At 37.2% G+C, this 15,297-nt stretch overlaps 1 protein-coding gene across 1 annotated transcript in view; it reads right to left on the bottom strand.

Moving 5' to 3' along the window:
• Positions 1–15,297, bottom strand: part of gbe1b (glucan (1,4-alpha-), branching enzyme 1b) — a 146,274-nt gene that overhangs the window by 4,453 nt on the left and 126,524 nt on the right. Inside the window, exon 15 of the mRNA XM_082181172.1 lies at positions 11,245–11,362. Coding sequence (XP_082037298.1) covers positions 11,245–11,362 — 118 coding nt within the window. The remainder of the gene's footprint in view (positions 1–11,244; positions 11,363–15,297) is intronic.

Genomic DNA, 15,297 nt, shown 5'->3' with positions numbered 1-15,297 from the left:
CTCAAATGTCAGGGGGATGCAGTTGTCCTGATATTATAATGAAGAGAAAAACCCTCATTAAAAGAAGGAAACTAAGTTTTGTCAAAGTAATAGTATTCAACCAACTTTTGACCGCCAAATCAACCAACACACATTCAAAAAACAAACAAAACAGGAAATAACATCATAGAGATCATGCAGACCCTCATGACTGTGTCAAGGTAATGAAGTATTTTAAGTTAAAAGGCTGTAAAATGTGCTGTGACGTTATTGTTAACAACTAAAAACATTAAAAATAGTTTTCGCTTATAAAAATAAAGCTACAACTGAAATAAAAATAATTTGAAGCTATATAGAAATGACAAAGAAACAACAAATATAAAATGTAAGAATAAAAGCCAATTCAAAATATCAATAAATACTATAATAGTACATAAATAATACTAAAACCACACTGGTGTGACTCCACAAAAACACAATTTTTTAATTAATATTAAAAAAAAAAACATAAAAAAAATCTAAAACCTATTTAAAAACTAAGCACTAAGCAAATAGTTGACATAGTTGAATAGGTTAAAAACAGATATTTTCATGCAATAACTTTTTTACTAATCGACATCAAGCTAGTTTATCCGCACGCTAAAAGTGCTAAAATACCACTTGTGCCATATTTAAATGAAGTCATTGTCATTCTTTTCAGCACTAAAGTGCCTCCTTTCTATGCAAATTAGGCTCATTATAAGTGTGCTTTATTCATGAAAGTTAGACTATTTGCCTGGCGCAATTAACATTGTGCAATTGCCACCTACAGTATGAACAGCAAATGAAATAGAAAATGGAAAATTCTGTGCAAACTGTAGATGTTATCTTGCATCATTTCTTTAGTATTGGGACATTTTGTGGTGGTCAAACGTTGGATCGTGCTCATAGGTAATGTGATGAACCAAAGTCTGCTAGGACACATGTGACATCCTTCAGCTTCAGACCAGCTGGTTAAAAGTCTCACCAGAACATTAATAAGTTCAGAAAACATGCGATGCACTTACTTTGAAAATCATATTTCATATGTTACAAAAACAGCCTTTTTCCACCTTAGAAACATTGCTAAGCTACGTAATATGCTATCAGTTTCTGATGCAGAAAAGTTAGTTCATGCATTCATGACCTCGAGACTGGATTACTGTAATGCCTTATTAGCTGGTTGTCTTGCATCCTCAATAAACAAGCTACAGTTAGTCCAAAATGCCGCCGCTAGAGTTCTTACGAGATCAAGAAAATATGATCATATAACACCGATTTTATCATCACTGCATTGGTTACCTATAAAGTTCCGTATTAATTACAAAGTATTGCTACTGACTTATAAAGCCCTAAACGGCTTAGCTCCAGTCTATTTAACGGATCTTCTATCACCCTATAATCCATCGCGCTCTTTAAGATCACTAAATTCAAGGCTTTTGGTCATACCTAGGATATCCAGAACCACCAAAGGAGGGAGAGCATTCTAACATTTGGTTCCAAAACTCTGGAATAGTCTTCCTGATACTGTTCGTTGCTCAGACTCACTCTCCCAGTTTAAAACTAGATTAAAGTCGCATCTCTTCAGCCAGGCATTCATATAATCCTACAGTTCAAACTACAATCCGGCCTCTAGCTCATAAATGCCAGAGGAGAACTGGCCCCCGACTGAGCCTGGGTTCTCCCAAGGTTTTTTTTCTCCATTAGGTCACCTGATGGAGTTTTAGGACACCATCAGGTCACTTGATGGAGTTTTTCGGTTCCTTGCCACTGTTGCCTTTGGCTTGCTCAGTTGGGGATATTATGGGGATATTTAATTTAATTTTATCAATCAATAAATTCCTCTTGAAACAAACTTTGTTGTATTATTTTAATTTAATACTGTGAAGCTGCTTTGATACAATCTGTATTGTGAAAAGCGCTATACAAATAAACTTGACTTGACTTGACTTACTGCCTCAGATGTGACCGTTCTAATGACGAACAAAAACACGTATTTGCAGGTCAAAAACCTTGTAACTCCATTTGAGCTTGATTTTGGTAAAATGTTAATAATATAAATGGCACATGCAAGTGTCTGACCATATATAACGCCACAATATCAACTATCATGCTCTTTAATGTCTGGTGGATTCTGATTGGCTGTCAGTGAAAAAATCATTCTGAAAGTGATTCCAACTATATTGTCTCACTGTGCCGTTATTTGTGGTGTGAACTGCTATACTTTTAAATTTAGCAAGATTTTTTTAAATATATCTTTATCGTTATTGTTATAGTTCCAGTATCGTCCTTGGTATGTACGGGCCTTTATTGTAAACTTTTACCCATATTTCAATTTATTTCAGCTACCAAAGTAACATTTGGTTTAACTTGATGTACTAAAATAATTATTTAGATATAAAGAATGACAAAAATACAACAAAATTACATCTTAAACTAAAATGAAAATGAAAATATATAAATAAAAACTAATTTAGAGAGATTAATAAAAACTATAATAGCATCTCAATGATAATAAAAACTAATGCCACTTAATTTGATATATTGTTATACTGTATATTACTGTGACATTTAAGTGTCATCATACTTTTTAGGTCCACTTTATTCCAAACCCAACATTTCAATGCTTGTTATAAGAACTGTGGAAAGGTTGGCAGGAGCCAAATAGCAGGTGTCTGAAGGCCTTAATGGCACATGTGGTTTTTTGTGCTTATGTAAATATTCAATGGCAGCTCAAGCGCTTTCTGCTTCAAGGACAGTAAATCATTAGAACTTCTCTTTGTGATCAGCATGAAAGAGCATTTGAAAAAAGTAAACGAAAGGTACAGGGCCGCTGATTGATGCATAAACAAATTGAAGATGTACGAAATAGACTCAAATAAGAATACAGCCTCTCGAATCGTGAACTTCGACTGCTTCCCCGGAGCAGGTTTGTGAAGTACAGAGTTTCAAGGAAGAATCAGAAGAGCCTTTGAGAACACGGCTTCAGCGGGTTGATGTTCGGGCGAGCCGGATCAGTGCACATCATGCGCAAAACAAGCCTGGTTCACGAGCCTCGGGGAGATGTCGGAGTCTTATGATGACCTTCTGAAGACGGGCACATTGTGTAACCTTAAAACAAGAACACTCCAAAACAATCCGCTGTTTCTCCCCCTCAAACCCATGTTCTGCGAGTCTCTGGAGAACACACTCACCGACTAAACTCTCACACACCTGTCTCTTATCTCAGCCCTTTTCAAGTGCTTCTTGACTGAAGCAGAGCAAGAAGCTTCAGCTGGATACGGATTTGTGGTGCGTGGACACTGAGATTGAGGGCAAAAAAATGTAAATGCTTACATTATACACATCCAGTAGTATGTAATTAAATCCATCAATTTGAGACAAAAAGACTGAAAGTAAAAGGAATGTTTGGATGGTTGTGAACAGTGTATGTTTTAAATCAACAGTGAAAAGAATTTAGTATGAGACGCTTGTGAATGATTGACATGCAGGTAATGCTGAACTCCTAATTATTGTTCAGCAAAGCATGAAAATACCGAATATATGAGAAATCAATAACTGCTGTACTCAAATATCTGAGAAAATATTTGGAAATTCTCACATCATTTACTCAACCTCATGCCATCCCCTATGAATATGACTTTCTTTCTTCAGATAAACACAAACAAAGATTTTTGAGAAAATAATCCATCTCTGTGAGTCCATATAATGCCATTGAATGGCGCTTGAAAAGCCACACAGCGATTGTGAAGGTGATCCATACAACCCCACTGGATGAATTAATAAATGTCTTCTGAAGTGAAACGATAGGTGTGTGTGAGAGAAATACTATTATTTAAAACTTCTTTAACTATAAATCATTGCTACCGTCACAGTCTACCGTCATATGATCGATCATGACGGGGACGTTGTGACACTTGACAATATGTTGTAATTGCTGTAAATAAAGCTTGGTATGCTTTCGAATCGCTCCCGCTGTACTTTGATGTCATACACCGATCGGTCTGCACAGCGCCTCTTCAAATCGAACACACCTAAAAATCTGCAGTGGTCAGGTGGTACACCTGGTACACGGTCGTAGCTCTCAGAAAATGTTTACATGTTGTAATTACAAGTTCTAAAAGCATGTGAAGGCTTTTTACAGTTGAGAATAGTTACGGTAATAAAGACATAGTGTGAACGCAGAATAAGTGCATTGTAAAGATCATGTGAGGAGTGGTAGTCCACATTTGCACGAGTGCGAAGGTGTGCGCGACAAAAATTATGTCATCGCGGTGTGGGCGGTCGTGCAAGTAGAGTGTGCGAGACCCCGGCTGCGTCCCACAACTTAGGCAGCCGACTTGTTACCTCACTCTCTTATCAGGCAATGACTTTGCAGGCAGCATTTGCACACAAAGGCACCTCACGAAACTAAATTCGGAGAGAATTCTGAGGCAGGATAACGTTTTAATTGAAAACAAAATAGAGAGAACTTTGGTGATAACTTAAGCAAATATTTAATTACTACAATAGTAATTTCTTGCTAGAAATTAGATCAAAAGTGATAAATGTTGGTTAAAAACATACATTTATACACAAACTGACCACTAACCGCAACTTTCATACACCATCTTTATTTCTAGCTCAACTGTCACAGAATGGAACGCACAGTATTGTGGGATATCAAAGGCAGTGAAGGATACGTCTATGCTGCCTTTAAAAATCGATCAGATAAAGGAATCTCAGGAGACAGGGGGCGCTATTTTAACGATCTGAAACACAAGTATCAAACGCTAAACGCAAGTAACTTTGTGGGCAAATCTAAAATGGGTTGGTCTGAAGTAGCTACATTACTCATAGGTATGGTTTGGGCATAACGTAAAATAAACCAATCAGAGCGTCATCTCACATTCCCTTTAAGAGCAGGAGCGCTTGTTCCATGGCGGCTTGCTATTATAACGGCGGATTTGCCAGGCGCACCGAGGAGATTGACGTTCTCGTCAGAGCCGTAAAAGACAGAGAAGTGACATTATATGGGGATGGGAGAAACCCACCCAAATTAGCTTCGGTTAAACAGGCGTATAATAATTTGGGTAAATGTGTAAGCTTGATTTATGCCTATTTTTTCACATCTTCATGGACACCACAATGATTTCCCTTGTGTGGAATATTTTTCCTTGTAATTATATATGGTTTGCAAAAATGTCAGATGAGAGAAGCAAAGTGTATGCGCGTTGTGCACACGCTACATTATGGCCAAGCATGCGCCTTTAAAATAGCATCTGAACGCGCCACTGAAAACGCGCCACTGACTTTAGACTAGGTTTTTCCTGGTCTGTGGCGGAATTGTTTTCTGGAACTGCAAAATAGCATCAGGGAACGTTTGCGTCGGAACACGCCTCCTCTTTTCACTGAACCGCCCCCGGGAGCGCAAGTTCATTCCCTAATTTAATGAGGTGCGTCTGCCGAGGGAAAAGTCCGCTGTGCTTCGGGTGCAAAATAGGAATGAAACATACGTCGGTGTACAAAGTCAATTGTGCTGGGTGCAAGATAGGGCCCAGGAAGTTAAGCTAACATTAGATTTGGACGTGCCTTGATGCTAGCCTGGCTCCGCCCTCCTGCGTACTTCCGCTCAATTTTATTTCCCTTCAGTACTACGTCTGGGATTGTGGTGTATTCTTTGGTTTTCTCCGATCATTTTTTTACCGGTCCAATCAGCGAACAGAGGGAGTGGCTGAGAACGATGACATTGAGGTCGTGCGCTAGTTTGAGTTGTAGGGTTATGTCACGACCAAACATTAGCGATTGGTAAAAGATCCAGAGTGGCTCTGGGCAGATCCAATAGTTTTAAACTTCAACAGAAAACCCGCCTACAAGGAAGTTAACGCTTGTCAATGGAGAGAGGCCAGACTCTCTGTACAAATGAAATGTACGAGAGTCTGGTAGAACCAGGCTACCTTGATGCCTTCCTACCTTGGAATCCATCCTCCGAAGGCAGCATTTTTCAGTTTTCGGACATAGCTCCCATTTCGCATTGGTGGTGTGCACAGCATTTTTTTGTAACTTTGCGTTTGGCTCTGCTTCCAAAGAAGCACAGCTTTGAGGCGTGCCTATAATTTGTAAGTTATCAACCCAGCACTGCTCGCAAGACAGTAGACTGGAAGCAAGATTTATAGATACAAACAACTAACGTTTCACTTCAGAAGACACTGGGGTCGGACTGCAGTCTTGATTGCTGTGTGTGTGTGTTTTTTAAGCATCAACCAAGCGGCAGCCATTCATTTTTATTTTATGGACTTTTCAATTGTGTTTATCTGAAGAAAGTTATGTACTGTACATTCGAGATGGCATGAGGGTAAATAAATTATGAGAATTTTCATTGTTTAGGTGAACTATCCCTTTAAGAACATGTAAAATGTAGTTCACTAATTCAATTTTTTTTTAAATTAATTATTTTTATAAACACTAAAAACTGTCAGGAGATCGTGGGAGTTTTCTTCAAAGCCAAACTCTATGAGCTGAAAACTTTTTATGGTTTATTTTAATGATAATAAATAATACAAAACTGCTAATTAAACGATCTATCACATGCACAGAGATGTGTTGAACAACTAGAAAGTTCACTGCCGGACATTTTTCATATACTAATTTAGTGAATTTCATGTTTCTGATGGAGGATCGAGCTAAGCAGTCTTGTTAGCTCTGGAAAACCTCAAAAGGGGTGATTCACAGGCATTTCGCAATTAGTGTCTCATGAATATCATTGGAATTCAAACAACCCATTTCATATGCAAAACTTTAGGAAACAGACGTAAAAGCGCAGACGACGCTCGCACCAAATGGACGCCTGGGGCAAGGAATTCATATTTGTTCATCATTGCAAAGTGAAAGGGTAGAATTTTCCACTCATTTGCTGCCTGGCGCCTCCGCAGTCATCCTGCCGCATACCTGATTCTGCCGAATGCGTCGCTTTAAGAGCGCGGCGTGTCAGCCTTTGCAACGCCTTCAGACAGCAAATGAGTTTATTGTCACTCATGGAAACGGAGGTGGTGAGCTGATGGACCCATTAAAGGGAAGAAACAGCAAAGAGGGAGGCAAAGTTTACGCACACTGGCATTGACTTTGAAGTTGCGGCCCTTAAATAAATCATGGAGAAAAATTGAGCAGAAAGGGACCGTACTGTGGCACCTGCCAACAATCACAATGATTAATTTCTATCTTATGCAGGTGTGTCAGCTCTGAGCTGCGGAAAAGACAAATATCAGAGCGAAATCTCCGACGAATACCGCTCTGTTGTCTGTCTGTGTCTGGCTTTATTCCCTGCTGGGAATGCTACTGGTCACACGCTTGTTAAAATAAACTTTGCGTTTGGCAAAAAGTGGGTGGGAAACGATATAGGGGTTTCTGAATTAATAAAGTGCTACAAAGGAAGAAAAAAGAGAATGTGTAATTTTAGGGGTTTAATTGATGAAGGCTGTCTTAATGCAGCTGGGGCTTCCAGGGGAGATAAAAGAGGAGGTTTTGCACAGGGAGCAGAAAGTCTTGGGCAGAACTCAATGTACTCCACATGAGGGTTAAAGTACATTCGAAAAAATAAGCTAGGCGTGTGCTGCAAACTATGTACTTTAAAAAATCGTTCACTCTTAAAAATAAAGGTTCTTCATTGGCACCTATGGTTCCACGAAGAACCTTTAACACCCATTTCACAAAAGGTTCTTTAAAGTGAAAATAGGATCATTAGATTTTTTAAATGTTCTTCCCACAAAGAAAAAAGGTTATATGTGACCCTGGACCACAAAACCAGTCATAAGTCACACGGGTATATTTGTGGCAATAGCCAACAATACATTGTATGGGTCAAAATTATAGATTTTTCTTTTATACCAAAAATCATTAGGATATTAAGTAAAGATCATGTTCCATGAACATATTTAGTAAATTTCCTACCGTAAATATATATAAAAAAATTGTGAGTGAATGCAGCAGAATCGCGAACATAAATGGACAACTTTAAAGGCGATTTTCTCAATGTTTCAATTTTTTTGCACCCTCAGATTCCAGATTTTCAACTAGTCATATCTCGGCCAAATATTGTCCTATCCTAACAAATCATACATCAATGTAAATCTTATTTATTCAGCTTTCAGGTAATGTATACATCTCAGTTTCAGAAAATTGACCCTTGTGACTGGTTTTGTGGTCCAGGGTCACATATTAGGAACTGTTCACTGAGAGATTCTTTGGGGAGCCAAAAATGGCTCTTCTATGCATGCATGTGGAACCTTAATTTTTAGGAGTGTACAACGATTGACGATCGCATTTACTTACAGGTGTGAGTCTCAAAATGTCCTGTTCGCAGACTTCACACAGCAACTTACAGCAGCGTCTCGAATACTGTCTGTCTGAATGTGCAACGGGAGTCAAGCCCTTATTCTCTTACCCACAATGACTAAAGGGATATCAAAGATGGCGACGTCCATAAAACTCTTATCACTTTTGACATGACGAGTCCAATCAATCAATAAAAATATGATTGTGAATTTGTCACAAACGCTGCTTGGATAGCTGTAGCAGCGGTGTGTGTACAGAGGATGAATTTAAAGAAACTACTTGGAAGGGGTCTAAACATAAAAACTCTATAACTCTCAATATAAACTCTTTATATCATAAAGTTAGGCTATTTTTGCTGTTTCCATGGACGCCTCAGATCAAATGGGACCATAAACTGCTGATTCTATGGTGCAGAGTTCTGGGTGTGCATTAAATGGCTCAATATATATTCAGACTAATGCATCACTATCAATTTCACAGGGTTCAGGTCATATCTATTCAACTTCAGAACCGCAACATACAGAACATTCATATTCATATGCAATGAGGAGGGTACAGTACATCTCAAAACAATAGTTCAACACTAAAAACTTGATTTTCTGTAGAAAGTAAGCAGCACTAATAAATAAATATCCAGCACTGATCCTTGACGCTGAATATCAGTGCATAGAAATTATTCAATCATCACCTAGTCATTTTTTTTTTTCAATCATGTATTTAGCTTAGTTTAGCTGCCTTTCTGTCAAAGGCCTTGAGGTCTCTTCAACCCATGAGGTTTTCCAGAGTAGATTCAGCACATTTACTAGTCTGAAAATAATATAGTTGATAAATAATGCAGATTTAATAAATGCCTATTACAGTATCGGATCACCTACCAGTATATCAGATGGCACATGACGACTGCTAGCATGAGTAATTTGATACTCACATGTGGGTTTGTTCAGGAGCATTTCACTGGCTGGACCGACTGAACAAACACACCCTTTCACTGAATGAGTCAGTGTTTTGAAACTGAATTAGAGCGACACTGAACAAAACATCTCGTTTGTAAAGATGTATGGTGCTTAAACATTTCTTTTAAATAGATATAAAGGCAAATCATAATGAGACTTGATTTGGTTGACTAAGTTAATGAAATAGTTGAGTAGATGATTCAGTGACTCATTCATAAATATTATATATTATATCCCTATAAGTAGTGTTTATATTCTGACCAAGTGGGACAACTTGTGCTCCACTCTCCTCTCAAATATAAAAACTGCTGATGGTTAATGAAGATTTGATAGACGAACTTGCAATTAATCAATTTAGTTGCTGTGTAAACGGGACATTTCGAGACTCACACACTGCAAGTAAATGCGGTTGCCGTCAATCTCAAAAACTGATATTGTGAATGTAGCCCATGTAACATGCAGTAAGAGTCACTGAATGAATCAGTGAATGAATCTGAAGGAATCTGAACTAGTTCAAAAGATTCAAGTCACTGAAATTATTCAAAATTGTGTTAAAGCACCCATACATTTTCGCTGTCTTGTGTAATCTTTCTATTCATTGCAGGGAGAAAAGCAGCGTGAACCTTCTTAAAAATATCACCTTTTGTTCTCCAAGGAATGAGGATGAGGGTGAATATTTCAGATTCATGAAATCAGTCCATTAATGTGGTCCCAAGGTGTTACACAACTAAGAAAACAAACATCAGTTATGTACATCTTTAATTTGACACTTTTTACCTACAAGCTCAAGATTGTTCCACACGCTCTGCTTAACAATTACAAAACTATGTTGACAATAGGACAAGTCAGCAAAACGGAAAGTTTGCTTTTGAATTTTTATGGATCTTATTAAATCGTCGGCAGGCCCTTAGGTGAGGAGACGAGGGTGGCGACAAAGAAAAGAGGAGAAGCGAGGGAGGAATGAAGACTTGCATCACGAGCTACAGCCTGAAACAGGGGTTTTAAATTTCACGCCATGCATTTAATTTCAATAAGGCCTCTGGAAAGAGAATTCACAATATGACTGCTGGAACCCAAGAGATAGAAGAAGTTATCTGATGGAGACTTAACTATACTACAGATAGTGTTGCACTTGACTCCCATTTATTACTTCTCTGATAAAGAGCCTAATACATAAAAGGAGCCTCAATAACAGGAAGATTATATAGCGACTGCATGGTTTAAGATATGTAGTGCATGCATTACTCTAGCAATGCATGGTTGAAAATGTTGTGCATTGCCCTAGTTCAATCACAAACTCTTGTCTTGAGCTTCAATGAATGCTCTTTCAGTCTTCAAACACTTATCAGGAGGAGTTTTGCATGCTAATGCAGGAAAATAAAACAAGAGAAATTCTCAAAGCTATGATATATGGAAAGAGCTTTTTTTTGGATGTCTCATGTGTGTCTTGCCACGTCAGTACGGTTACTAGTGTAAACTGTCAAATGCACTTCGTTAAAATGCTTGTCTTTCTGTGAAATTTTGTGTTAACATAGTAATGTCTTGTATGTAATTGCAAAATATGCAAATTATTTATTTAAGTAGGGTTGATTTACATTTAATTTCGGAATCTTTGCTTGAATACCTGATAATGTACTTCTGTTAGATACATGAACACTGCTGTTTGCTTCATTTGAAGCTTTTAATTTGATCTAGTGTTTGTAACGTGTTGATTTAATCTTTATTTGATTACTGAACGTTTACTCGGGTAATCAAATGGGAATTTGTTTGCTTGTTTTTAATTACTTGGCCAATGTTTACTTAATGAGGTATGCTTAAAGGCTACAATTGTTTTAATTTGATTTGTTCATATTTATTTTTAAAAAAATGTCTGTGGTATTAAGGATACTCACATTACACACATTTTTCTGTCTGTGAAAAACAGATTCTGAATGGGCTAGGAATGGTGTATAGTTTATGCTAACAAAAAGTATAGTGTGCATACCATCATAGAGTTGGGCCGATCGTTGAATCCCAATGGTTCAGTGAAGAAATCGGTGTTGTGATCCAGTCTGCCATGGCCTCCATACTGGATTTCATCCGAGTCCAGTTTGATTTTGTATCTGGAGCAGAACGTGTTAAGGAACCAAACAGGAGATCCTGGAGACAGAACTCATGAGAAGGAGAAGATAAATCAGTCACATTACAGTAAAATGTGCTCTAGATGCTCACACCTGATGGTCTTACAGGGACAAATCTTGTCATTTATTCAAAGCAAGCCACCATCTGCATGGTGTCCACTCTGAAGTGTTCTGGATGTCAACAGGTTGTCCACTTTCTTCTTGTCAGAATGCAGAGCAGCGCTGCAAGTCAACAGCACTGATTGCTTTGAGCTCCTCCGAGACAATGACACACATTTGTCCCATATAAAACCGATGAGCCACCACATCAACAATTCCAGGCAGAATTATTTATCCATTTCAAAATATTAATAATGTATTCCATCAAAAAATGTTTCAAACAACACCAATCGTGCACACACAAAATTTCACTCTGTGCTACACTGACTAAATTAAATATTAAAAAAAGTAATTGCCTAGACTCATGACCGGAATAAGAAATATCTCTGACAGAGAGCATAAAAGAATAATGAAGACACATTTTGTGGAAAACTGGAAATCTATTTCATGCTTTTGTGTTTTAAGTTTTGAGTAATACATCCCTAAAAAGCGGACATGCATCTTGAAAATTCAAGCAAGTTCAGGTGCTAAAACTTGCTGAACATCTGGATTGCACCATAGACATCAGACATTAAGCGCATTAATGTTGAAATGATTACCTGTGCTAATTGACAGCATCCCACAGAGGCTGTTGATGGAGCTAAACTTGTAGTGAACAATTGTTTAAAGACAAGATGAAGCAAGAAAAATTGTTTTTAAGTGGAACAATATCAAGGGAAAAAATAATGCATCTTTGCCTTGCCAACGTGTTCAAAAGAACATCACAAAAGTGAACGGCAGAGAAAGTTATTGCATTTTGAAAAAAGATTTCCAAAACCTCTTTGCCTACGAATAACGTGCACCGATGAGTCATGCACAATAAGATTAGGGACATTTATTAAAATAAATAGTAAAAAATAAAGAGTCAATTTCATGTTTTTTTTTCTATAGTGCTAAAAAAGAATGAAAAAGATAAATAAAAAAGACATCATGGCAGTGACTCTCAAGCAGGGATGAACAAATAACAAAAAACTATTATTCATATAATTTTACAAAATTAAATAAACAGTTACTTATATAATAAAGAATAGATAGATGAATAAGTAGGCTTAGTTTTTAAAAAGGGAATAAAAATGCTTAAATTATTGTGCAAAAGGCAATATAGTTAATAGAAATATTATGCAATATTATATAAAATATAATTCAGGGTTCCCACACCTTGGCTAACTTCAAATTCAAGGACCTTTCAAGGATTTCCAGGTCCAATACCCACAAATTCAAGGACTTAATGAGGGGACACATTTTAAGTGAGAGCAAGGTTACATCGTGTTACCTTGTAAGATACATTGTTACGGTTTTCATGCGTCAAACACAACTATGCAAAAAAAGTGTGGTTTTTTTGCATTTATTTTTGGCCATATGACAGATCTGAAATTCTATTTGTCGTATTTCTGTTTTGCATGAAACTGAAGAATATTCGGTACATCCTATACTGTATTCTAAAATGATCTGATATTAACTTCTACATGATACCATGAAACATAGTAGTTTCGTGCGCGCGTGAACATCAAGACAACGTACAACACAAAGTACCTCACGCCGGAAACACTTAATGTACCGCGTAAATGCGCGTAACTAACGCAAATCAAGCAAGCTAGTATGCATAGGCCATGAAGTTTTGGCGAAATAACACATTAGCGGACCGGAGGAAATATGGAATTTTTTTCAGAAAACTCTGCCTTTTTTCAGATTCACAAACTTTCCAGGATTTCAAGGACTCGTGGGAACCCTGGTAATATTATTATTATTTGCACAACAACAACAATAACAATAAACCATTATTAATAACCAAAAGTAAAAAGAAATTATTTAAGAATCAAATACTGACAAAACAACAACATACACTGTAAATGATCAGTTGATTTAAAATAATTAAGTAAATAAACTTCAAGCGTAATTGAAAAAAGTTACGTGGAATTGTCAAGTACTTACTATCACAATAACAATTTTTTCAATTACGCATTACATTTATTTACTTAATTTTAAGGCAACAGGTTTCCTCTCTTTTTTAAGTTATGGTCAACTGACCACTTTTTAAAGTGTAATAATAATTATAATTTTTTATTACTATGTAATCAATATTTTATTTTGTAGGAAATTTCTGTTTACTTTTGGTACCATGTGTCGTCACTTAAAAACAGGGTCCTGATGCAAGACCAGTTGAGAACGAATGATACATGTGGTACCATGTGTCTACAAATCTACAGAAAACAAAACACAATGCATTTAGTTTAGTCATCATGTGGCATGCAAAAAACCCCAGCTCATTTTGCCATGTAAATATACAGTTTCACCTTCAACGTGTAAGTAAACAACTGTATTCCTGTGGCACAAGGAAGGAAATAGACGGAGAAGCTGGAGTCCCCAGTCTCTCCACTCCTGCTCTCTCTCTCTCTTTCTCTGTTTACCTCTCAGGGGTTTAAACAGTTGTGAGATGTAACAAACATGCAGACAGGCGTCTAATTGGCTGCTTGAATAATCACCTCCTATCCCCATGGGTTAGCGGTGGGTCTTCATGTTATCCTCAAACGCTCTCTTACTCTGCCCTGGAGCTGGAGCACACTTGGCTTTTACTGCCAGCTTGCCGGCTTTGATAGTGATGATTAAAAAGAAGTGTTGCTTGGCGTATTATTCCTGCTGAGGATGACGACAGATGCCCCCCCGACCCTACTCCCCCATACTCCTATTTGCATTGAATCCTCTCACTGATAGAACAAACTTCCTTTGTTATGGATATTTCGAGAGATGTTATGGGGAAGAGAGTGAGAAAAACAAAATGATCTGATGCCTTCTTTTTTCTCAGAGAGAATTAACGGAGGATTCATATAAGTTGCTTATACTGTCAGTTTTTAAACAAAAAGTAAAGCATGCATGCAAGAGCTTAAGTTCTCTTCAAGTGCAGGAAACACCTTACATTTATGTATTAATTCCATCCCATTTAGCTAATTTTCATGCAAAATTGCATCACTACCCCACGGTACTAACTAAGCTAAATGCTAACTAAAAATAAACACTGGTTATGTGTGTTATAGAACCTTTCGGAAAAACGTGCCTCAACCAACAATTCTGCAAAACTCCAAAAATTCATTTTCACATATATTATGATTTACAGGGGCTGATTATCAAATAATAAAGACTTGTGTTCACGCAGTTCTTTGCATGAAACTATGATATGACCGTAAAACGTTTTTAACATAGTGCATGGTTTGAAAATGAATACTTTTTGACATATGCATCACACAAACAGCTCCATTTGTGTGGCTCTTCTGATGTAGTAAACTTGCTCAGTAGCTCACCTGGTACAACACTGAACTTTTGAGTCCTGTGAAATATGAGTCCCGATAAAAGAGCGCAAAGGCTTGTAGAAGCAAACTAAAGCTAACCTTTTAGTCTCTTTTAGTAAACATTGTCAATCACCAGAAATAAAATTTTCAAACTGCCACGATACATAATATAATATTTTGTGAAGAGCAGGAAAATAGGACTTCCTTGAACCTGAATGGTGACCCAGACAATTACTTCTGCACTGTAAAAAATATATATGATCAATAAGTTATAGCAACATATGCTTTTACATTGCTTTAACTCATCAAAATAAGCTAAGCAATGTTCAACTTTTTTGTATTAGTTATACAAGATTCAGCTAATTTTTTAAGTCAGTTTCATGTAATTTAAGTTGAAATTACTGACATTTTTAAGTACAATCCACTTGGCTGTTTAAGGCAGCAACTTTTTTGTGTGTGTTAGCAAGAAAACCTAAGATTTGCTTTGTAACCTGA

Source organism: Leuciscus leuciscus (genome assembly GCF_965113295.1).
Source record: "Leuciscus leuciscus genome assembly, chromosome: 9".
Taxonomy (NCBI): Eukaryota; Metazoa; Chordata; class Actinopteri; order Cypriniformes; family Leuciscidae; genus Leuciscus; species Leuciscus leuciscus.
The sequence above is the reverse complement of the archived record's forward strand: the minus strand, read 5'-3'. Positions and strand labels throughout refer to the sequence as shown.